Source organism: Oreochromis aureus, linkage group 9 (assembly GCF_013358895.1).
Source record: "Oreochromis aureus strain Israel breed Guangdong linkage group 9, ZZ_aureus, whole genome shotgun sequence".
NCBI lineage: Eukaryota > Metazoa > Chordata > Actinopteri > Cichliformes > Cichlidae > Oreochromis > Oreochromis aureus.
In genome coordinates, this window is record NC_052950.1 from 8,871,788 (window position 1) to 8,896,604 (window position 24,817).

The 24,817-nt window shown below is 42.3% G+C and overlaps 1 protein-coding gene and 1 non-coding gene across 8 annotated transcripts; one reads left to right on the top strand and one right to left on the bottom strand.

Moving 5' to 3' along the window:
* Nucleotides 1–1,880: 1,880 nt before the first annotated feature.
* pfkpa (phosphofructokinase, platelet a) lies at nucleotides 1,881–24,653 on the bottom strand. Of its 7 annotated transcripts, none has more exons than XM_031728351.2 (23): nucleotides 24,376–24,653; nucleotides 21,536–21,609; nucleotides 20,653–20,730; nucleotides 19,394–19,583; nucleotides 18,967–19,132; nucleotides 18,663–18,707; nucleotides 18,468–18,576; nucleotides 17,720–17,815; nucleotides 16,457–16,549; nucleotides 14,646–14,771; nucleotides 13,917–13,981; nucleotides 13,617–13,686; nucleotides 12,462–12,608; nucleotides 11,216–11,286; nucleotides 10,917–11,004; nucleotides 8,860–9,012; nucleotides 7,301–7,465; nucleotides 5,999–6,060; nucleotides 5,629–5,740; nucleotides 5,167–5,266; nucleotides 4,832–4,837; nucleotides 2,813–2,918; nucleotides 1,881–2,689 (listed from the first exon to the last, which is right to left on the bottom strand). In XM_031728351.2, the coding sequence occupies exons 1-23, from the start codon at nucleotides 24,467–24,469 to the stop codon at nucleotides 2,533–2,535; spliced, it is 2,373 nt and encodes a 790-aa protein (XP_031584211.1). In that variant the 5' UTR covers nucleotides 24,470–24,653; the 3' UTR covers nucleotides 1,881–2,532. The 7 variants fall into 7 exon arrangements, with proteins under 7 accessions (XP_031584211.1, XP_039473267.1, XP_031584210.1 ...); XM_039617333.1 differs by lacking the exon at nucleotides 8,860–9,012 and adding an exon at nucleotides 10,025–10,177; XM_031728350.2 differs by lacking the exon at nucleotides 17,720–17,815 and adding an exon at nucleotides 18,176–18,271.
* On the top strand, nucleotides 13,212–13,284 carry trnat-ugu. Its single transcript has one exon. It is a non-coding gene; the product is annotated as a tRNA-Thr (tRNA).
* Nucleotides 24,654–24,817: the final 164 nt, after the last annotated feature.

The window sequence follows — 24,817 nt, forward strand, 5'->3', positions numbered from 1 at the left end:
GATTAATTCCTAATTATGGCCTCACACACACGCACACACGTGCACACTCACACAAGGCCTCACACAGCTAATCTACTTTAGTAATAAGCTAGCGTACAGTGAAATAGTGAAGAGAGAAGTGGACAGCAGCTGATGGAGGGAATCCGTGTCATAGTGGACTCAGTGAACCGGGGCACAGCGCAGGCCTGACGGTACTCTGCCGCCATCTGCTGGCTGTAACGTATATCATGGTTGGTGCAGCACACAGGGCTTTTAGGAGTTTCTGTTTACCTCCTCCATGCCTGCCATCCCTGCATTTACAGAGGACAAAAAGTGCAAAACAACGATTGGTCCGTCAGTGTGCCATCCCTCATGATGTCCTGTGATCAGTTACAAACCCCATGTTGATGCATGTGTGGTTAGTTGGCACCTTGTAACTGTTTTCAGTGTCTTTGAAGATGCTGTATGTATGTATGGTGCAACCACACGTGTGCTATCGTTTTGAATTACTTTGGCTCTTTTTGTCTCCCTTGTTGTGCTTCTCTTCATGCTTATATTTGCTTCTCTGTAGATGATGGTGGATTTTTCCTTTTCTTCGTATTTCTTTGTAGTTTGTTGTTACTTTGCATCCTTTATTGTGTTTGAACATTTTGCTTCTGTTTACAGTTTGCCTCTTTTTTTTATCTTGTTTTTCTATTTGTGGTGATTTTATGATGTATCGTTAGTTTGTTTTGTGTAATTTAGTCTAAGGAGCTTGGAAAGAAAAGCGTCTGGACTTCTTTGAGTTGCTTGAAGACGTTTCACCTCTCATCTGAGAAGCTTCTTCAGTTCTAGGGTCAAATGGTGGAGAGTCCCAGATTTAAGCCCTGTGGGAGGGTCTCCCGAGAGGGACATGGACCCCCTATTGATCCTCTACCTAATCACACACGCCAGGGCGTGAAAACAGGTGTAGGTCACAATCAGCCAAGGTTTCGGGTGAGCTCATTGTGAAACCTAGCCCCACCCTATCATGTGATTTCCTGAGGTCAAATTGCCCAGGATATGAGTGGGCGTTAAGGCGACTGGGTGACTGAGAACTGGATACAGACATTGTGTTAATTTAGTTAGTTAATACAGTCAGCACTATTGCCTCACAGGAAGGAGGTCCTGGGGCCTTTCTGTCCAGGTGCTCTGGCTTCCTCTCATAGTCCAAACACATGCAGGTAGTGGGGTGAGGGGAACTGCTTATCTAATTTGGACATAAAGGCTTAATGTGACTGTGATGGGTCTGCGTCAGCTCGACACACTGGTGTCCTGCCTCTCACCCTTCAGCCCCTCCATTACCATGAATTGCATAAGTAGTTTGTGGTCATTTAGCATTTCTTTGTATTGTGTGTGCATTTTGGGAACTTTGTGATGTAATGTAATGTGTATGTGTTACTCCCTGTAGGGAAATTACTCCTTTGCAAATAACCCATTCACTCAGTGAAGCAGTGGGTAGCCACCAATCTAGTGCCCAGGGAGCAGTGTGTAGGGACGGTACATTGCCCAGGGTAGCCAGTCAGTGGATTCAAACCCCCAACCTTCCGATCATGGGGCAACCACTCTACCTACTGAGCTATCCCTGCCCCCTTTGCTGTTATTCGGCATCCTTTTGCAGTTGGTTTGTCATTAGGTTAACTTTGCAAAAACAAATATTTACACAACTAATGAATGGCTCATTAATCTGACACTTGGGGCCACGAGCCTGCTAACTGGCTTCACTAATCTTCAGGCTTCACCAAGAGTCAGTCAACTGAAAGCGATTTTGATTATACAAGCTCTAATTAAACCCAAAAAATGTGAATTAAATGACTGGAAGAACTGTAATAATCCCAGATGAAATAAAAGGACATCATTTGATGCAAAGTGACAATCGTGACTCAGGCACACATCTCAAGTATGATTTTATTCTGTGGGTCTCATATACATCTAACTCTGTTGGTGCAATATAACAGACAGCTACTCAGTACAGCAGTGCCTACATTTTTAATATATCCACATTTACAAGCAAAATAATTTTTAAAAGATAAATATTAGTTTCCTTGTTAAAGCACACCATGGAGTTCTCTTGGCTTGCAGCAAAACTATATTGCATCAGTCTCATATAAATATGCTTAACCTCACACTCGTTCTAAGAAGATACGTACTGGCTTTGTGCTGCAGATAAAGTGCCTACTCTGCAGCTCTGCAGTCAGAGAATGTCGAAGCAACTCAAGACACAGAAAGTGCAATTTAAAAACACTAAAAAGATCCAGGGCAATGAGGACACACAGATGCATGGCAGGACAGCTGTGTGTGTGTGCATTTGATAAGAGGAGTACCGCAGAGGCTAGACTACAGTTGGTGAGTTTTTTAAAACAAAACTGAGAGGAGCGCCACTAAAAGGAATGACAGTAACAGAACATGAACACAGCATGTGGCCAGAAAAAAAAGTGTTCACGTTGTAACAGGAGCTCATTTACAACACAAAGACTGACACCTCACAAAATTTCCATCATACACAAAGACTGAACTCAGACCGTCATACAGCCTTCACATGGCCACTGAAGCGTCCGAGTCTTTTGGTCGATTGTGTACGACGTGCTCCAGCTGTCCGGAGTCGGAGACGTCGTAGCTCGTCTTGTACTTAGCCAAGATCTTCATCAAAGGACGCAGCTTCAGCCACCACTGCTCCTTGGGGATCCTGTGACTGCACACAGATGAAGAAACGTCAGTGTCAGCGTTTATTCCGGCATTTCTTTCTCATTTTGGACTCCCAAGTTCTCTTTTGGACTAATCTCCCTGTGTCCCAGCGAGCTACTGTGATACATACACAAAGTCAGTCTCATCCTTGAGTTGGACCACAGGCTGGAAGACCAGAGTCCTGCGGCGCATTCCCAGCAGACAGCAGGAATCCTCGGTGTTAGCAAACACTCGGCCTGCACACAAACACTGAATCAATCAAAGGTGCAAACACAGGAAGTCCCTGATCTTACAAACATGCATTAGGGTGGAATTAAAGCCACTGGAAACCCAAACCTACAACAGCGTTCCAGCTGTACTATTTAGGGTCTTATGCAGTGCCATTATTTTGGAACTTTTTGATCGCTAGGTTTAACTTCCTCCACCTCTGTGTGTCAGTGATTTAAAACCCACTGGTGAAAATGACTAGTGTCATTGTTTTTGTTGGGGAAACAGTGGACTACACTGGTGATCAGGGTTACCCTCACATCCCCCCCAGAATGTGCGAACGTGGAGGTCCATGAGGATAACTGCTTCCCTTCTTAAAGTTGGTGGTTTTGTTAGTTGGCACCAGAAATACTAGTCGTTTAATTATTAATATTTTGTTAATGTATAAAGCGAGTTAACTGTAGAGTTGACGCTGCATCTATGTAGCCAACCACCAAAAGCCACAGCTGCCTTACCAGCAGATGGCAGCAGCACCTCCACCCTGCCTCTCTCTGTGATAGGTAGCTTTAAAGAAGATCAATCACAGCAGAACATGGATCAGCAAACATACGACCCGATGGCCAGAATCGGCCCACCAAAGGGTCCATCCTGACCTGCCAGATAGCTTTCAAAGAACGGCATGAATTTTGCACCTTTAACTGTACAAAAATGTGACTCGTGGCTTGTTATACGCCACAGTAAGAAAAGCAGAAAAGAAGGGACACTTCTTTTGTATTATCAGCAGTCAAGTTTCGTTTTTCAGTCTCTATTTTGTATACAGTAAAAATTCTGAACTTTTCTGTCACTTCACACCTAATTTCTATTTTTTAATTACAAAGTCCTTTATTTCTTACAGTGCAATCGCAGTGAGTGGTGCTGACAGCTGTCTTTCATTTACTACCATAAAGAAAAAACTGAGATGAAATCTTTCTGACAGAATCCTTCTCAAAAACTAAATATTCCACCAATCGGTGTTTTCACCTCACACGATAGTGTTAAAAATCTGCTCTCTCCTTTGATATAGAAACATATGTATACAAATATATTCATAGAACAAAAATATACTTGAAAGGCTCATTCACGAGTCAAGTTTAAAACATTAAAGCTTCTTTGCACTGAAAGCAAACAGGACGATTTGGAGTTGTTTGTTTTGTTTTTTTAACAACAGTTTGTTTTTTAGACAACAGCTTTACTGGACTAACTCACTTGTGCTGACGATGGGCTGTATGTGAGGCATGATTTAAAATGAGCTGTTGTATGTGTAACCACACACAATGTTGAACCTTGAGCTCAGTTTTTAATGTTTTTGGACTTTTTTGTCTCCTCAACAAGGCCGAGGACTCACCTAAACTCTCAACTTTGATACCATTTATAATTGTTATGATGTTTGGCTAAATTCCCAGTGGCTTTAACACTGAGATGTATCTGGGGAGGTGAGGGGTGGTTCACAGTGATTTCTTTCTACTAGCTAGTGGGTATCTGAAGCATCTTCATAAATGAAACAGCTGCAGTGTGGTTTAAGAGGAAGAGAAAACCAAAGTACAAAGAGGTGTTGATATGGAAGCCATGAAAAAAAGCAGCTGAATCGAGATAAAGCACTGCAGACTACCAAGAAAATGTGGGAAAAGCAGGAAAAAGAAATGTGTGTGTCGCTCACACAGCCCATGCTTGCACATTTCCATTTCAGAAAGGACCTGGAAACAGCACTACATGGTGGCTGCTGGTAAATTTGGAAGGCATGGGCAGATTGCATCCTACATGTGTGTAACACAACAGTGAAAATGACACACACAGAAACACACACACACACTGGGAGTATGGTGCTAAAATGAAAGCACAGGATAGGAGCTAAATATGTAGATGTAGATGGTCATGGAGCCAGCATGAAGAGAAAAGGATTTACCTTCATCTTATGTCATCCGAGTGTAAGAGAAATGGACACAAAAAAACAAAAGAAAGAGGAGTTTTAACTTTAATGGCGGCCTTAATACACAAACAGTGTACAGGTCGGTTGTGTCGTTATCTGTCAGATGAGGAAGTGTGTAGATCCTCATTAAAATGCTACATTGATGAGTGTAAATGATCAATAATTCATTTTCTTTGTGAGGATAAACATACATCAAAATGTCAGACAGAGTGACTCCATGACAGATCTTCTTCACAACGGCCACGCCTCTGCAGGGAGGGAGGATCGGCTACCGCGGGTCTAATTACAGGCAAGGGGAACATTAACCTTACCTTGTCTGAACGTCTCCACCAGCTTTTTGGAGACCCACTGCATGGCCTTGGCTGAGATCTTGGTCCCAAAGTTCCGGTCAAATGGAGACGGTGCTCCTCCCTTTGGAAAAAATGAAGAGGTTTCAATGATCCACCAGATCTTTTTTCCCCCTTTCTTCATAACTGAACACATGTTTGCTGATGTGGTTTGCTAGCTGTGCTATCTTTAAAACAATCCACAATCCTTTTCCTTTGCTGCATTTCATTACAAATTACAGATTTTCCCCAGAGTTCATCAAAGTTTTGTGTGTTCCAGTTTTTTTTATGTGCTAATCTCAAGATGCACAAATCCAAAATACAACAAAGACCAGCCATGTAAACTGAGAACATGCATATTCATGATACAAATATGGAAAATTGGCACTTCTGTACTCTGGAGGAGACGTTACCACTGATTATTTATACAATGGGAAATCAGCCCACCTGCTGCATGTGTCCCAGCACATTCTTCCTGCAGTCAAACACCCCCCTGCCTTCTTCAGAGTACAGCTGATAGATGAAGTCTGTTGTGTAGTTCTCATTGCAGTTCTCATTCCTAACAGACACACAGTGAAAGTGTTAGCAGAGCCACACTCACGATGTGTTTGGCTGACGCTCACGCTAGCCGGACGTCATCAGTGGGAGCTGCATCGTAAAATGTCAGCACTGTCAAAACTGTCGACTTCACCACAACAATTGTTTACTATACAAGGAGCTTCGAGTGAAACACCGAGGGATGGAAATGCATGTTTACACTGCAGCTCATTACAAAGAGATGCTGGCTGGAAATACAAGGTGACTGTCATTTTCTTACCTGAGGACCAGACCTCTCTGAATGCTCGTCTTCATTTTCTCTGTCAGATGTTCAACATTGGCCTGTGGGAAGAAGTGGTGCATGTGGCTGATGTTAACACATAGGTGGCTCTGTAAGGTCTGCCTTAGCACTAGATTAGAGTGACATCTAGTGGACAAAACCAGGAATGACATGTAAAGAACTGACCCTGAAACTTAAAGGGGACCTATGTTGCTTTACCTTATTTACTGTCATATACACTAATGGCCACTTTTTTAGGTACACCTCTTTTGCTATCAGTGCTGGTACTAAGGGGCCTAAAGGGGCCTAAAGTTTTCCAGGAAAATTCCCCGACACCATTACACCACCAGCAGTTGATGCAAGGCAGAATGGAGCCAAGTTTTTATGGTGTTTATGTCAAATTCTCACCCTGCCGTCCCAAAGCTGTAGCAGAAATAGGCTCGACAGCCCAGGCAACATTAACTGTTGCCTCAACTTGCAGTTGTAAGCTGACAGGAGTGGAACCTGCTGCTGTGGCTCATATACTTCAGGTTTGACTTGTTGTGCATTCAGAGATGTCCTTCTGCAAACCACGGTGGTAACGAGTGGTTATTTGAGTCACTGCTGTCTTCCTATCAGCTCAGAGCAGTCTGACTGTTCACCTCAGACGTCTGGCGTCAACGAGGCCCTTTCACCGAGAGGACTGCAGTTTGTCTGGATGCTTTCTTATTCTTTGATCGATCTCTGTAAATCCTAGAGATGGTTGTGTGTTCAAATCCCAGTAGATCAGCAGTGTCTACATGCCAGATGCACTGAGTAATTGTCATGTGATTGGCTGATTAGATATTTGGATTAACAGGAATTTAAACTGGTGTACCTACAAAAGTGGGCATTAAGTGTATAGACACTATAAATATAACAGATTCCATCATTATTAAAGTTATTATTGAATGTGTTTGCTTTCATACCAGAGTCAGCTTTCAATGGTAGTTTTCTTTTTGCTGCTGTTTGTTTTGTTAGAATGTTTTATTTGCTTGCTTACTTCAGTGTTTATTTCTGAGCATTTATATAACACTGTTTGTTGTTCATTGGACAATACGAAAATAACTGTAATAAAGGGAGAATGTCCTTGGAGAGAGAGGAGCCAAAACTGTTTGTTTGGATGAACTGAGGGGCTCCAAGTTCAAATAAATGAGGATTATTTTGGAACTGTGACTCATGCAAAGTTACTTCAGTCCAAGAATAAAAAGGTAGTGCTGAAAATGGCCGTCACAGGTCTACTTTAAATAATGAATGCATACTGGTTCTGTGGTTGCCTCTTACCTGCAGTTCTTTGATGTCAAACGGCTCCTCGTAGATGTAAGCTGCATCAGCCCCTGAAGCCAGGCCCCCCACGGTGGCCAGATAGCCACAGTAGCCTCCCATCGTCTCAATAATGAACACACGTCTCTTGGTCCCACTGGCTGATTGCTTGATGCGGTCACAGGTCTGACACACGCACATGAGCTCACAAAGTCAGTACACATTCAGCACTAATGTGTCAAAGCTAACCTCTGTAACACTGAGCTCATATTTGTCCATCAAAGTAAACATGATGATTAGAAGTCATGAACTGTTAACTTAAGACTTTCCACACAGTAGAACAACACCATGCTTATTTAGCGAATAGCTACATTTCAACAACAGATTCATCTAAATGCTGCTTTCACCAGACATACTGGAGTCCTGCGAAAGACGACAGAACACATCAGATTGTAACATTAAATTCAGAATTCATATACAAACACTTGCTACATTTTATGTGGAAACATTTTTCTTCCTGTGCTAGATTTTTATTTTGATAGCCCAGTGCTGACAATCAGCTAAACATGAGATAATTTAGTTTCAGTTTAGAAGCTGCAGCAGTGGTAAAAATATAAAAATATGCGATACTGTGAATCCACGTGCTCCACAGAGAGCCCGTCTCCCAAAAATGGGAAATTGTTCTTCAGTGTGTTTGTGTGCTTTTAAATGAGAATGTGTTGAAACAACACATTTATAGCTGCTTCCAATAAATAAACTGTTGCTTTACCGGGGTCTGTGTTTCTCTGTATGGACACAAGCTAACAGCCCATATGGAAAAGAAATAGTAAAAACTTATAAAAGACTTGCATAAGATGTGGCCTACTTCATATAGTGAATCATATAAGGCTTATATGATTTACTCATGAAAGTGGCCACTTTCTCATTACTTTCATATATTGTTTTAGTAAGTATCCAAAACATCCAAGTTTCATTCATATAATTTTTCAAGGGATCTTATATCTGTTTTCACTCTTGTATGCTTTTCATACAAGTTTCACACAAGACAGATACAAACTTTTTAAGATTTATATATATCTTTTCCATATGGGAGTTTTGTAAATCACTATCCTGGAGCCCTCAAAGTGCTTCAGCATATCATATATTTAATGTTAGAAAAAACACTGATGTACAGTACTTAAATGTGCACAATTTTACTTCATGCTTTTGTGTATGATAAGAACTGAGAAAGTTGTGCACCAAAGTTTTCCATCTTTCTCAGTTGTTTTTATGATGTGAGGGGGCTCAGTAGGAAAACACTTTTTTCCAATTTTTCCAGCAGCACATGAATGCACAGTTTATGTTTGAATTAGTGTTTGGGCTGAGTTTAGTTCATTGACTTTTGTTGCCTTTACTGTAACCTAAATCCAGAGAAAATAGTAGTGTAGCACCTTCTGTAAGCAGACAGTTTGCCGAGTATTAGCACTGGACCACACTTTTATCTCTTGCACTTTTATATCATGCCTCACATTCAGTGTCTTTGCACAAGCATCTTGAACAAAGCGCTCAAAGCTCTGCTGGCGGCGGTTTGACTGCCTTACCTCCACAATGGCATTGAGGGCCGTGTCTGCCCCGATACTTAGATCGGTGCCGGGTACATTGTTACTTATGGTGGCAGGCAGCATACACATCGGGATGCAAAACTCCTCATAGTTGGCGCGAGCCTCATACAGCTGCAGCAGACTCTCAAACGCCTGAAGCAGCAGTATATAGAAAACGCGTTAGACGACCGGTCACTTAGAGAGAGAGAGAGGGGTGAATCTCTCTCAGTTTGCACGAGAGTATCCCGCCATTCCGGCACGTTCCGTGTGATAGCGGCTATGGCTTCCCTTTGGCAGAAAGGATGGGAGGATGGGAGTGTGAACAGAGTGGTGGAGAAAAGAGAAAAGAAAATAAGAACAGAAAGAGTGGCAGAGCAGAGTGGGGAATGTGTAATGTAGAACAGGAAGTTGATGTGCAGAGAGAGAAAACAGAGGGAAGGATGATAAACAGGGACAGACAAAGAACAGATGAAGAGACAGGACAGAGAGATGTGTGTTTGTTGGCCTCAGAATCCGCTCCACAGTGACGCGGCATATAACAACCACATGACAGCCAGATCTGCTTATATTCAGCAGGACAAGCAGGGCCAATCGAGTCTGCGTACACAGCAGGAGGAAATGAAGAAGATGATGGCCAAGCTGCGATTCCAGTTTGAAACAGCACACGTTACCTGAACTACAGGCTGTTAAGCTTGTGTTCTGGCGATGTGTAGACGTCAAAACCTGCATGCAGCCAGCCACTCATCATGACGTGTCAGAGGACACTATCAAAAACACACAGACAGGGAGAAGGGCAAGCAGAGCAAAACATGGCGGCCACAACACGTGTGCACCTCACAGCATGCCTCCATGTTGACACTCACTTACTTACCTGAAGGGAGCTTTACGTTTACCAGTCACGCCTCACGGTGCTGACATGACTCACTTTATCTGTCTGAATTTCTAGTTTTTAGGGAGACTTTTTGTGCCAGATGTGGCTGACAGATGCCACCGTTACAAGAATTTCTTCCGAATGATCCCCTGACAGGCTGGTGACTGGTAAAACAGAACACTGTGGGTTTTTTCCCCTTCTTGAAACACAGCTGGCTGGCTTGCAAAGTGAGCAGATGTGTTTGTGTGTCTGTGTCATGTCTGTCTATTCCTGTTGGCAGGCCCCATCACTTACAGTAGTGATGGCGTTCAGAGCTGTGTCAGCGCCAATGCTGAGGTCAGAGCCCGGCACATTGTTGGAGACAGTGGCTGGGACCATGACCATGGGCACACAGAACTCGTCATATTTCCCACGAGCCGTTAACAATTCCAGCAGTGACAGGAAGGCCTGCAGGGCAGAGCCAAGTGCTTTAGTGTCTGCGAGGGGTTTGGAAGATTGGTCTGGTCGAGAGGTGCTACTTGCCACAAAGGAAAGGGTAAGACATAAGTGGAGGGTGCCAAGGGGAGGAGCCAGGTCTATCACAACGGACAGCAGCGAAACAGACAGGTACCACTCCACATTCACCCTCAAAAACACACATGTACATCATACACAGGATAACTCATTTACTTGCATTCATCAAAGGAAAAGTAAAGCTGGTGAGCATCTATACAGGAGTGCGTGAAATGGCTGAAGAAAAGCAGGTGTACTCTGTTTCCAAATCAGATCAAATTGAGTCAACTTCAGTTAAATAATCCAAATACATCATGTTAAGGAGTCTTCTTTCTCACTATATAGCTATACATATATATCATATACCATTTAACATGTAATGCTAAATATTAGCTTCCAATGTTGCAGTTCTGCAGCTCTGCTTTTAGGCAGAGAATTGAATTTAAAGCATAGTTTTGTACACAGCTATGCATGGAACCATACAGAGGTGTGCTGAAATGAAGTGGGATAAGGCTGATGGAAAAGGTCAACATCATACTGTTTATTGTAACATGTTTGCTGTTACAGTCATAAATATTCATCATTTAAAAGCTTTTAAGCTTGTACACAAACTTAAAGATGAGAAGCATCTACTGACAGATTCAACAAGTTAAAAGCAAAACGAGCAGAGACAAAAGAAGAGTCTGAAACTTACCTCGAATCCACCGATAATCAACAATGCATTTATATTGTGCTTTCGCATTTGCTCAGCAATTTTCTCCACGTGTTTTGCAGGAAGTGTTCTGAGGATTAAAAAATGAGTATTATGAAAAAGATTATAGAAATACACAAAATCACTGAAATACAAAGTGTATGGCTGGAAATTTAGTTTCTTAAAGCTATCTATGAGGAAATTCTCCAGATATACTGGTACAGTGCCGATACGGACTCCATCACTTTTGTAGATATCTCAATTTAATAATTACTTTCTAAGAAAAACTGAACACTCTTTACCTTTTTGTCCCCAAGAGGGAGCCACCCTGTCCTGTCCAACCTCCGACATCACCCCATTTCACCTCCTTAATCTGAAGGGTAGATGGATGAGACATAGCTATTATTGATGGGTGGAGTCATTCACAGGATGCTTTTATTTATTTTGTTTTAAATTTTCTTATTTAGTGCTCTTCTAACTTGTAAAGAGCTGAAAAGCTCCAAAACCTGCCTTTTTCTTTGTTGTGTTAAGAGTTGCACAGAGACTAATGAATGTAGCCCCAGTGTGGAAGCTGCTTTCCCCCCATTATTTTGTTTATTTTCTTAAGTTTGCATCTCTCTCATAACCTGTGCTGTTCACAGTTGTGTATTTTCTGTCCTATCGTCCTGGTTCTCAGGGCAGACATTGCAAAGACCAGAGTTAATTTGCTGGACAATCTCTTTCATGTAGCAGCGTAAATGCTCCAGTGGAAACTAACAGAAGCGTGTAGCAGAGAGTGCTTGAGTCCTGAATAACAGAAATCCATTATTCCCTCTGGTCTAATCTTCTTGGGCTCAGTAGGCACAGTCTGAATCCAGGTCTCAGAGAGGATGTTTAACTAAGCAGTGACAGTGGAGACATTCTGATAGAGATAAATGATCCGATTGTTTCTTAAGTGCTGTTCACTGAGCCAGCCCCACACTCTGAGCGGTTTCGTCAAAGGAGGCCAGAGGAGAGAAACTAGTTATACCAGTCATGCAACAAAGAAAACAGTATCGCCTCAGATTACATATCAGTACAGGTTTTTATTTTTAAAAGTCACACAGGTGTTGCTTGCTTTTCCCCTGTATTCATAAATCCCATGACATTGTGGTGATAGGTAATGTGAGAAACTCTTTGACTTATCAGTACAAAGCTGTGTTTCTCAGCCCAGGGAGAACAGTCTGTTTCCCCCCACTGGATAGTTGTGGTACTGCATCGTTTCGACTGAGCCGAGCAGAGCAGGGAGAGTGAGCGTGAGGAAATTGGTTTACATTAATCTGGACAGATTATCCCCCGGGTTTCCCTGATTATGCTTTGGTGTGATTGTGCACTGTCTGACTCTCATCAAGCTAAGCCAATTCTCTCTGAGATATTGATTAAAAAATTGGAGTCACACACACAGAAGATTTTTATTAAGCTTGGAAATTATGAATGCATTTAAATAACATGAAATCTCATTAGTTTGACGACTCCTCTGGTCGAGTACAATGACATGCAGTAGTGCAGCAGCAGTGCTACAAGACTCACCTGTCCTTTGTAGAATCCCTCAAAGCCATCACTGACGGCAAACATCTTGTGCCCCTCAGAGATCCCCACCCTTACAGCTGAACGGACAGCAGCATTCATGCCCGCTGCAGGGGCCCCGACATTCAGCACTGCCACATTGAAGTTGCTCTGAAGACATAAAATGACAGCAACAGGTTATCATACATTCTGGCTCTGGAATAATCCCACCAAATGATAAAGTGTGTTTTTGAGCACGGATGATCACGCTCTACAGAAGAAATCAATAAATGCTTTCTGGGATACTCCAGCCACATGCTGAGCTTACAGTGGTCATTATCACAGAGGCAGAGGGTGGAGTCAGACCCTAAGGCAAGCTCCACAGCATGGAGTCTGCCAGGCTGCCTCTACACTTCGCTGATTTTCAGTGTAAGCTACCTCCTATGGAGCCACAGCTCCTGGCAGGGATGATCAAGTCCAACCCTCAGCAGGGGAGCCAGGTGTGATCTAATATCACTGCACAGCAACAGTGGCCACCCGGGCCCCATACGAAGCCTATGCTCACTAAACCTTAAGGCTTCGCGGTAAATAAGAATAACATGGTTAGAAGTCAATATTTGTTTTTATTATGTGCACTTTTTATCTTTTTATAATGAACAGCAGGGAACCACTGACGCATATGACTGCTGAATACTAATGCTCTCAGCATGATGTCATACACCTGTCTACAGGACAATGCTCATATGATGACTTGCTCAGAAGGTGCATAGCACAGGCTCCATAGCTCAGTGGTTAGAGCACTGGTCTTGTAAACCAGGGGTCGCGAGTTCGATCCTCGCTGGGGCCTGATCCCTGGACAATATTTTTTATTTGTTTTGGGTTTTTTGTCTTCCCTTCACCTCTAGATAAATAAAGTATATGGATCTAGCTTTGTTTTGTCTTAAAATAGCAGCAGCAGCAAGGCACATCACGACGGCAATAGCTGAGTCATTATTTGCTGGGCAGAACCTTAGGACAGCGTCATAAAATATTTAACATCAGTGGCTTGAGAAAGGCTGACTTGGCTCCCTAAAAACAACCTGCTCTACAGGTATTCTGTGGGGGGCCTCGCCTCTGTCCTTTTTCATTTCTCTGTGTGTTAAGTGTGAGCAAGCAAAGCTGACACCATCACTGACTTACAGTCGGCAGCTCGGATTCTGGTTTACGATGAGCCAGCAGTTTGTATGTCTTCAGGTTGTTTTCAAAGCTCCTGTAGAAAAACCAAGGACAGAGAGTTCATCTGTTCCAAGCAGTGTATACACTTCAAAACTAAGGAAGGTGTATTTGAAAATGAAGTCCATGATCCTGATTCTTTCCCTCTTTCCTCGTCCTGCTGAACACTGAGTGTAAACAACAGACTGATGGTGTTCTAAAATAGCACCTTGATCCACTTTCCCTGTGTGCATCAGACTGAGTGAAGTTCAGGTCTGTCGGTCATACCTGCCCCGAAGCTTAACGGCCTCCTCAAAGCGTTTCTGGTCCATAGCTTTCTGGACCTCTTGAGTCTGGGGAAAAAAAGAAAGGAGGTTGTTTCACTGCCTGAAATCTGCATTTAGACACGGCAGGTTCTAAATGCACAAAAGTACTTTTCAATTTGTTTAATCTACACGACTTGGGAATAAACATCTGCATGCAAGGTCTGTGATCTTTGAGTGTCACAACTGCTGCGTGGAGGAGAAACTGCCCTGAAGTGTGGACAGAGGAAAAAATAATGTGTCATTGTGTGTTTGGGCACAAAAGTCTGACTAATATGTAACCTGCTCTTCACCTCTAACATTTCCTGCCTACACAATGTCAGTAAGGTCTTCACTGTGAGCTCTGTTAAACCCAAACAAGGAGCGAGAACGACAACAAAGCTTTTTTGTCCATTTCTATGCAGATGGGTTACACTTACATCATCATACTGCCGCTCATCAGTAAACGAGCCAAATTTCTCAGATAATGATTAACCAGTGGCTCCCTCTCAAACAATGCACCTCTCTTGTGGACACTATCGCCACTCCAGACTCTGTGCTGTCTGAAATCATTACTTAAGCTCTTTGTCTTTATGGACTCTCTGTCTCTGTCTCTCCTCGGCTTCTCTAGTTTTGTAAATATGTGTGTGTGTGTGTGTGTGCGTATTGAATATGTGAAGATCTTGGACTGTTTCCAGCACAGAACAGCACTTACCATCTGCACACACTCCATCAGGGGCACGCGCACCGATTGGTTCCCGCACAGAGAGACCACACAGGCCGGCGTGTTGGCCGTGGTCTCCAAAAGCGCAAGAACAGCCTCCACACCCATACGGCTGGCCTGTATGTGAGACGCACAGATTAAACTGCATCTTCCTCACTCATCGTTTCTATGCCAACACATTCTTCCCCTGCTCAAGGTTTCTTTTGTTCTTTTAAGTTTTATTTACTCTAAATCTAAAATTGGTTTTAATTCTCCTCTTAAACATCCATCATTTTTTTGTTTTCATCTTTAGACGGCTTGTAGTAAACGGGAAGGGTTCCTGCTCACTGTCTGGGATACACTTGCTCGTGTGCTGAGCCACAAATCTGTTAATATGCTTAACGTAAAACCTGAGGGCAACGCTCCTCAGACACACACGGGATTAAACAGTAAATGTTTTGGACAACTCCTCAAAACAATACTGCGGACAGGGAACATTTACTGTGAATTCTCAAAAGACCATCTATTGAAATTGTGAAAATTAAATCATTTCTGATAATATGATGGCTTCTAAAATTAGAATTAACACTTTAAACACTAATAAATATGCTTCTCAAAAATATAAATGTGCCTATAAACTGACAAAATAGTCAAAAATGTCAGTTGCAACAACCTCACGTGATATATTTTAATAACATGGTTTGTTTGACAGGCCAAAAGCAAAATATACTGCTTGGAAAAAAAATGAAAGGAACACTTTTTAATCAGAGTAAAGCATCAAGTCAGTTAAAGTTGTGGGGTATTGATCTGGTCAGGTAAGAAGCAGAGGAGGTTGCTGATCAGTTTCAGCTGCTTTGGTGTTAATCAAATTAACAACAGGTGCAAGAGCATGGAGGAGATTCCAGGAGGAACTAAGTTACTCTGGGAGAGCTGGACGAGGGCGTAGAAGGCCCTTAATCCATCAGCAGGAGTGCTATCTACTCCTTTGTGCGAGGAGGAACAGGATGAGCACTGCCAGAGCTACAAAATGACCTCCAGGAGAACACCTGTCTGGATGTCTCTGACCAAACGCAGAAACAGACTTCATGAGGGTGGCCTGAGGGCCTGATGTCCTCTGGCTCCCCCCCTGTGTTCACTGCCCGGCACCGTGAAGCCTGACTCACATTTGACATAAATACTAAAACAGGCCGATCTACCACCGATGCCCTGTGTTTCTGACAAATGAGGACATGTTCACCCTGAGCAAATGCGACAGACATGAAAGGATCTGGAGAAGCCATAAAATCATTCAGCATAACTGGTTTGTTGGTGGGTCAGTGATGGCCTGGGCAGGAAGGAAGGACACACAGACCTCAACAGGCTAGGCAACTGCACCCTGACTGCCATTAGGTATCAGGATGAAATCCTTGGACGGACGCTCAGACTGTCCAGGAGTTCAGTGACGCTCTGGTCCAGCTCTGGGAGTAGATTCCCCAGGACATCATCCTTTGTCTCATGAGGAGCTTGTCAGGAATGCTGACAAGATTGTGGGGGTCACACAAACTACTGAGAACCATTTTTAATTGCTAGCCTGCAGTAATTTGATTTTTAGGGTGTCTTCTGGAGGTTGAAGTTCATTTCCATCAAATGATCTGGCATCATTTAATTCCTTATTCCTTTTAGTTTTATTTAACCAACGGGCCAGCAGCAAAGTAGTTTGACAGAGAAAAAATAAATCCTGCTTTTTGAGCACATGAAACCAACAAATGTTTGATATTTTGGCCTCTAAAGTAATTCAACATTTAGCAAAAAAACATCCGAGCACTGGCTCTACCAGGACCTACCAAGATACGGTCAAAGGCAGATGGGGTTCCTCCTCTCTGCACGTGTCCCAAAATTGTCACTCGTGTGTCGAAACCCAAGCACTTGACCACGAGCTGCGAGGAAAAGAAAAACAAGTTTGAGCAGATGGCCTGGCATCACATCATCAATATTCTCATGAAAATAACAGCTGTTCATTGAGGTAATGGATCCTTAAAGAGGCAGTTCACCCTAAAATCAAATGTCCGTACTTTCCTCAGACCTGTGCTGCTGTTTATCACCTGTATTTGCTTTGGTGTGAGTAGCTCAGCTCTAACAGGCAAGTCTGTTTTCTCTTGAATATAATGCAATCAGATGGAGTTTGCCTAGTGCTGATCAGAGAAGCAAAAATGAAATAAATACATGCATTTGAAATAAACCTCACAGGTACATGCAGGTTTCCTTCCACATAACGATACAACTGTTAGTCGGTTAAACAAAATAAATTAAAAAATGTGCGTGTGTGTTGGGGGGGTCATTTTTTTTTTTTTTAAATAAGCAGTCATAATTTCTAACATGCATTCCTGCTGAGCTTTTTAAATGGATTTTGAGCACCACAAATCGACATAATAATATAATAGTCAGCACTAGATAAACAGCACCAGAGAAAAGAAGATGTTGATTTTTGGGTGAAGTGTTACTTTACTGTTGTCTAAATTCATCTAATGCATATTATATATACACTAATAAAGGTATAACTGTGTCACTAATATATACAAAACAAAGGTATATGCAAAAACACATGTAAACAAACTGGCACATCACAAACTTGAACATCAACACAATCTGAAGCTGAAGAGAAGGGGAAACAGCAAAGCACAAGCAAGCCGTTCTAATTTTTCAGTCATGTTAGAAAGGAGCTTTTAATTTGAAATCAAAAATAATTACTCTGCTACTTTAAATAAAAACAAAATCTCCAAATAAAAAATGTTAGTAATAATTACATAATAATTTCATCATGATTCAGATTTTACAGTTAAAAAGCCAATTTTTAAGGAAGAAGAAGGCTATGTGTGAAGCAGCTATAAGTAAATGCTATAAGACCTATAAAAGCTGTGAGGTTTAGAAAAGGTGTCTTGCAGTGCTTTGGCAGTACAGTGTGGTGAAAGCCCTCTTACCAATCTAGCAAGTGTGCTTTACAGAGCATTCCAGAAACACAGCAACAAAGCCACACCAGGGCAGCAGTACAGTAGTAGAGGTCATTCAGGAGGGAGTCAAAGCTGGAACTGGGTACACTCTGTACTTACATTCTTAACATATTCAGTGGTAATGGGTTTGTTGTTACGATCAATCGCCCCTTCGGCTACAATTATGATATTCAGCCTTTTCATCCCTGCTCGGTTCTACAAGGAGGGCGTGGTGGAGAAACAACATGACAGAAAAACTGAGACTGTGGCTGTGACGTGGGCTTTCAGAAGCACGGGGAGGGAGCCGGACGACGACGGCAGCCTGGGAGCTGAGGACAGATTCTTTCACAGTAAAAGCCCGGGTGTCACCACGGCTTGTGTTCACACTTAGTTATCAGGCGTATCCTGTCTTTATTGCTGCTTGTCCACACTTTGTTATTACGGGACTAGTGTAACGTGGATACTGTATGAAAACTGTAACCAAAGATTTTGGCTGTGTGTAGCTCAGATGGCTGGCTTGCATCAGTCAGGTCTCCGTGCTTCTGGCTTCCCCTTTCTTAACACTCAGGTACTCACATCCTTGACAAAACTAGAGGTTATAGGCTTCCCGTGCCTGTCAATGGCTCCCTCTGCAACTATGATTATGTTCAGCCTTGTTCCCCTGGAACGGGTCTAAATCATAGAACATTGGCATTTTTTTCAAAGCAGAAAAAACACGAAATCTCACAAAAGTCTTTTGTGATTTAACGTCTGTGTAGAAAAACAAAGAAAGGTTTGGAACAACATGTTGTCAGATTAAATAAAACATTACACCTCATAGAACAACCCAGTAATACTACACTTCACTGAGGAAGTCTGACTGTGTTACCGCGGATAGTTTCTGACACATCTTCTCCTCCCAGCCATCCTCTGGAGGCATTTCAGGGATCAGCACCCAGTCTGCCCCGCAAGCCAGGCCGCTCACCAGGGCCAGGTAGCTAGGAAACACACACAGGTGATAAAGGTCTGTGTCTCTGACTGACAATTGATGGTTCTGGATCTGCTCAGGTTTATCTATTCTTACCCACAGTGTCTGCCCATGACCTCCAAAACAAATGTCCTCTGGTGACTGAAAGATAAGGAGAGAAAATATGATGTAGGAATGCTGATGTACCCGAGAGCAGATGTAGAAGATACTATGATAGTTTTTTCCTGCTTTAAACTTTCTCAACTTCAAGGTGAGTGATTGAAACAGCTGCCGGTGACAGTGAAGGATTAATATAGTAGAAATTTACCCAGATAATTAAAGCCTGAACTAGCGACTGACTTGTCACATATGACAATTTTCACATGTAAAGCTGTTAAAGGTGCTTATTTTGACTGCTCACCTCTGTGCAGTTGTCATAATTGCATCTACCACCTCGATGATTCTGTGCAAAGCCGAGTCAGTGCCAATTGTCATGTCAGTTCCACAGAAGTCGTTATCGATAGAGCCGACCATCCCCACAATGTGGAGGGCAGAGTACTTCTGGACGGCATCGGCTTCAATCAAACCTGAAAGGAAAAGAAGTTTAGGGCAGGACTGGGCTTTTGCCTGAGTAATTGACTCTGAGTCACAGCTGTTCCTACAAACACAAATCTCTGATATTACTGGCAGGAGATACGGTTTCACAGTATGGCACCAAATGACTCCAAGCTCCGCATGCTGTTAAGGTCAGAATTGTTCTCAACAGTGTAACCATACCCTCACAACATATAAACTTCATTTTGTCTTGATTGAAAATAGGAAACACAGAGACATAAAGCCTCCACTACCTTGCTCCACCAACTCATTCAGCAGCCCGCTCCATTCCTCCTTGAAGAGGTTGGCTCCCGTCAGACTGCCGTCTCCACCGATCACACACAGGTTGGTGATGCCGCGCTGCACCAGGTTGTGGGCAGCCTTCAGGCGCCCCTCGTGAGTGCGAAACTCTTTGCAGCGTGCGCTGCCGATAACAGTTCCTCCCTGGTGACGATAATGGGCACATTTTAAAAGTGTCTCCAGCCCATATCACATGGTTATTCTTGTGGTTTGAACTCCTGTGTTTGTTCTTCAACAGGAAAAGCACTGCTGATAACACACCGCCTACTGCGATGTTAGAGGTTGTAATCTTTCACCACTAAACAGCCTTCACACATCGTCTGTGTCACATGACTTACATGTTCCTCCTTTGTGCATTGCTTCCTGCAAGATAAACCTGACTTTTATAAATACATATTTCAGTGTTTTTCCGCACTTTTATATTTTATTTATGGTGGGCATGTGGATGCATTAGTCACGCCATAATAAAAATGATAATAATTCCAATTTATAGTAAACGTTTCAAGAAATAAATCTGATGTGAGGTTAGGTTATTTATTAATTATTAAACATGTCAATATGAAGATTGTTCCTCTGCAAAGTGCTTTGAGTGAAATAAGCTGCTTCTCTAGTAAACATCCCATCCTGCAGATGAACTCTAACTGCACTGTCTTGAACTGCAGCTAGTGACAGTACTCCAAGGTGTCCTCCGCAGCCTTGGAGTTAGAATGGTTCCTCAAACTCACAGAGGAAAACCAGAGCAGCATAAGTACTTCTAGCCCCAGCTGCAGTCTAAAACAGTGGAACTGGAGTATATCAAATGGATGTGATCCTCTCTAGAGAAAGCAGCTGAATAACGCTGATTACCATCACAACAGTAGCCTGGTCAGAAAGCCAGGAAGAAAAACGATACAGGAAGGGCCAGAGTTAGCTTACTGGAAGACAATGAACTTGCAGAGTGAGAAGATCATAAATCAATCACACATCACCGCATTCCTCCATACAAATAAAAAGCTAAATAAGTTCTTGGACAGTTATTAAAACACCTGGCAGCCCATCCAAGTAATGTTTCCATGTGGGAAACACTGCACACTGCAGTCCAAGAACTACAAAAGTACTTATTACTTTCAAGTGTTTCTGATATAAGCCAGGAGCCCACAGGAGAGAGAACACTTGTAAAACCTCACTCTGTGTATGTTACATGTGTCTAATATAGACCATGATAATTACTCACCAACTGTAGCATGCTGGACACACTTTCCCATGTGGCTTCCTTTATGTTATCCCCACCATCCACCATACCCTGATATCCCTGATTAGATAGACAAAAAAGAATATACATTTAACATTTATGGCTAAAATCATGACTTTAACTAATTTAATTAGATATAAATTACATGTAATAAACATATAAATTCCCCATGTAATTCTGTTACATAAGTATAATATAAAATGTTACATTTTAAGAAATCTGGGCAAATGAAATGTACTCGAGTGGTATACATTCAGTTTATTTTCCTTAATAATTATTTATTTGAATACATGACTGTTTGATTTTATAGATTTCAATTGCAAATATTTCCAAATTATTGAGGGCAAAGAATCATCTTTCTGAGTGTTACACGAGCTAAGCAAACAAACACACACTCCAAATAACCTCTGGCTAACAGCCCAAAATACAACACAACAACATCTTATTGTCATCATGACTTGAAATAATCAAAATATTTCCACATAATTCAAAACCAATGAAATTTACATCATTAACTATAAGACTTGTGCATCGTCATACTGTGTTACCTTAGCTGGGTGCAGGGTATTCATATGAGGCATCTAAAGCCTCAGTTATGTAACATCACACTGTGAGTGAGCAGAAGCCACACGCACACAGATGTGCTGGGATCACAGGATGAGCAGACAGAGCATGGCTCTTCCCAAAGCTCTTTTAACATCTGCTTCATGAAAATAAATAAACATCCCTGTATTGATACCGGACCCCTGGCTAGTACTGTACACAAATCCAGCCATTAAAGTTGGCCTTAAACGTCTTCCAAATACTTTATAGTGATTTTCCTTGAAAATGCTAATATAGTCCTAAAGATAAACGTATGGCTCACCTCATGAATGAAATAAACCTTTGCCCCCACGTACAACCCCATTCGAACCACAGCACGTACAGCACCATTCATTCCTGAAAGAGAAAGAGTTAAAAGAAGACATTTTAATCATAAAACAACTTTTTTTTACAAGGTCAAACTTTAAAATGTAGAGAGGGAAAACACGTGTGTCTCAACTGCACAAAATCATTGTAAAACCCCAATTTGCATGGCTGTCCAAGGGTTTAAGCTGCATGGATATTTATTTAATCTGGGTGCAGCTGTAAACCTTTATTTATTTATTTATTTATTATGAGTTTTTCTGTGTCTTGGATGCAGGAGATAATGTGTGTAAGCCCAGCCTTTGCGTGTTTATAGTGTCTGTGTGTCTCTTGCGGATTTTTTTCCCCCATCAGAAAGCACTGCCATGTTTGGTCAAAAGGCTTTCCTAGCTCCTCCTACAGCTTCTCTGCGATTAGTCTGTGTGAAAATACTAACCAGTAAGACCATGCTCTGTGGCTTTAATGTCAAAGTCAGGGTTAGCTTAAACACAGACAAATGGGATAAAAACGTAACGCTTTACCCACAGGAAGGAGGAGGACGGGAACTTGGCTAACTGGAAGAGTTGTAAACAAAGGAAAGAAAGGACTGGGTTTCCTGGTGAACCAAGCAGTACTGTTACTATGCAACACAAAGGCTCAGCCCACTAGGGAAGCAGAGGACACAGCAGTGAGGGAAGGGAACAAATTAGGAGAAGACCTCTGAAATGTGTTCTGCTCATGAAGCCGGCAAAGCATCCAGAATTATTAAAAAAGGACCAACAATACAACCCAGTGTATAATCCGTGGCACACTGTCCTTGTTACATAACTACAATCACAGGGGCATCAGACATCAGAGTGTGGTGAAAACAGAGGCAGAATATATGAAAAGATGATCGCACAGATATCTCAGCTGAAGGTTTCAAAGTCTCTATCAAAGCAGAACATCTCTTCTTCTGCGTGACTGACTCTTTCTCCTGCTGACTGACTGAAAGCACTCAGCCAAGGCTACACAATGTACTCTGACACTGATGCACGGTCTCAGTTAGCATGCTGCAGACTCACTGCTTAACTCTGGGGCCAGCGCTGCGTGTTTGTTCTGCAATTAAGTGGATCAATTCACTGCTACTGAATAACCACATTCACTCTTTGAGCTCCTAAAGGATGGCGGTTACACTATAGAACACCTGGTATAATGAATAATAATACATTATTAATAATTGTTCACAAATGCACTTACATAACAACAACAGGTGGTTTCTGAGAAAAGGTCAACATTTGTCTAAATTAGGTATTGGAAAGTTTAAAACAGGGTGGTTATTTAGCAGAAGATTTTAACATAAAGAACATTAGAATATAAAGAACATAAAGATGCTTCTTTAATGTGGTAGAGCAGTGTTAGTGCTGCTGCCCTTTGTATCACAGTCCAATGCTAAAAGTGGGCACAACTTTGATCCGACCATGGCTTCTCAGGGTAATATTGGAAGAATATCTGGATCAATAAGCCAAAAAAGTTGAAGTGCTTTCTGACTATTTTTAAAGCAGGATAAAGAAGTTTTTTCCCCACAAAGATACAAAGCTTCTTGCTATTTCTTTCGAATTACAATTTACAATTGGTTTGTTAATAACTTTCCATGCAGCATGAACACAATCAGAAGAAAGTTACTGGTTAAAAAGATATTTTGTAAATAAAGTACAGTTGAAATAACGCAACTGAACTTCGATCTTTAGTTGCACAGATAGATGAAAAATTAACTCCTTTTCTCACCCCTGAAGTTGAAAAACTGAGTAAACAGCCAGGAGGACAACATCTCTACTAGTGTTTAAAAATATCCATATTTATTCATATTTTGCTCATATTCCACTTTCTACAGGATGGATTCACTCTCTCTTTATGTTTCCTCTACTACACTGGTCAGGTGTAGGCCTAATAATAAATTACATAACTGGTAAAATCACCACATCCTGTCTTTAAATAAAATACATAAAGTTTCGACTTTTTTGTTTAATTATGAGATGATGCAACTCATTTTCCGCGGCGGATCAGCCGGCTGCCATTACAATGTGGCGTTACACGGCAGTAGTAGATGTACATGTGCTTAAGCGAAATTACGGGATGAGCCGGTGAGCACATGACTCGGGTTTCCTCTGTGACGCATAGTCGAAGTTAGAGACGTAGATGAGTTATATGCTGCTCATCACGTACACAGGATGCCGGCATCCCACAACCGCTGGCCTCCACTGTGCTATTAAAAATCCAAAGTCTCTAGTCTCATTAAAAATGAACACGACAGAAACGCTGTGTAAGAATTTCCAACCTGTGAGCCAGTGGCCTACACATCCACCAGAACCAGCTTTTAATGGTTACACAGCGCCCTGCACTTCTGCGTGTCTGGCTTCTGCACAACCTAAATTAATTGGGACTCTGAGCTAATTAAATGCTAACACAAGCCCGTCAGTTATAATGCAATAATAAACTGTGTGGAGGAAAGGAACCCGCGCGGCTCGACCTTGACGCATCTGTCTCAGCCGCTGCCACGGTGGGTAATGTCACACATGCCTCTGAATCAGTGACAAGATGATGCTGTTAACGAGTTAGCAGGATGCGTGGTGTTAGCATGCCGGCTAACCGGGTAAATGGCACATAACATCACAGCCTTACTGTACCACCCCGCCCCACCGCGTTTTTAAATAAAAGCCAGGCCGACTTGACAAGCAGTACACTATGACACAGCTGTGTATCTTCGCCCTCTGCGGGCATTTCCTCACTGATACGATGCTTCATACAAGTATCCACAAAAAGTGTAACTCGACACTCTACCTTGAGCATCCCCTCCGCTCGTCAGCACCGCAATGGCTTTGCCCGCTCCCGACAGGTTCTCAAAAAATATCTTCTTGCTGTCCGGCTGCGCCATTTTCACTGAAACTCAATATATCAGTATAAATAAATATGTTTTTGCTGGCACAAGCCGATAAAAGAGAACACCGGGAGGCCCCCGACAGTACGGAACTGTGCTAAAATGATGAAGGGCAACAATCTATGCCCTCTACCTATGTACAGTATGCCCGCTTTGGTCGCCTTCTCCTGCTTGTTCCGTATCTGGTCGCTGATTTGCATAGGCCGAGCGCGAGGACAGTTATTGGCAGAAGCTCGGGCCAATCAAATCACAGTTCCAGCAGCATCCGTTCGCTTGCAAACTAATAAGAGATGTGTGGGCGGGTCTATCATTAGAGGATGCCGGTGAGGTTTCAGTTTTTATGAA

Bases quoted from the DNA above. Each gene is read 5' to 3' on its own strand.
- pfkpa (XM_031728351.2), bottom strand. From the start codon at position 24,469: ATGGCGCAGCCGGACAGCAAGAAGATATTTTTTGAGAACCTGTCGGGA. The intron at 18,577-18,662 runs GTAAGAATAGAT...TGTGTTTCCTAG, and splicing joins GTCATGGGCAGACACTGTGG to CTACCTGGCCCTGGTGAGCG. The intron at 7,466-8,859 runs GTAAGGCAGTCA...TGCGTGTGTCAG, and splicing joins CCCTCAATGCCATTGTGGAG to ACCTGTGACCGCATCAAGCA.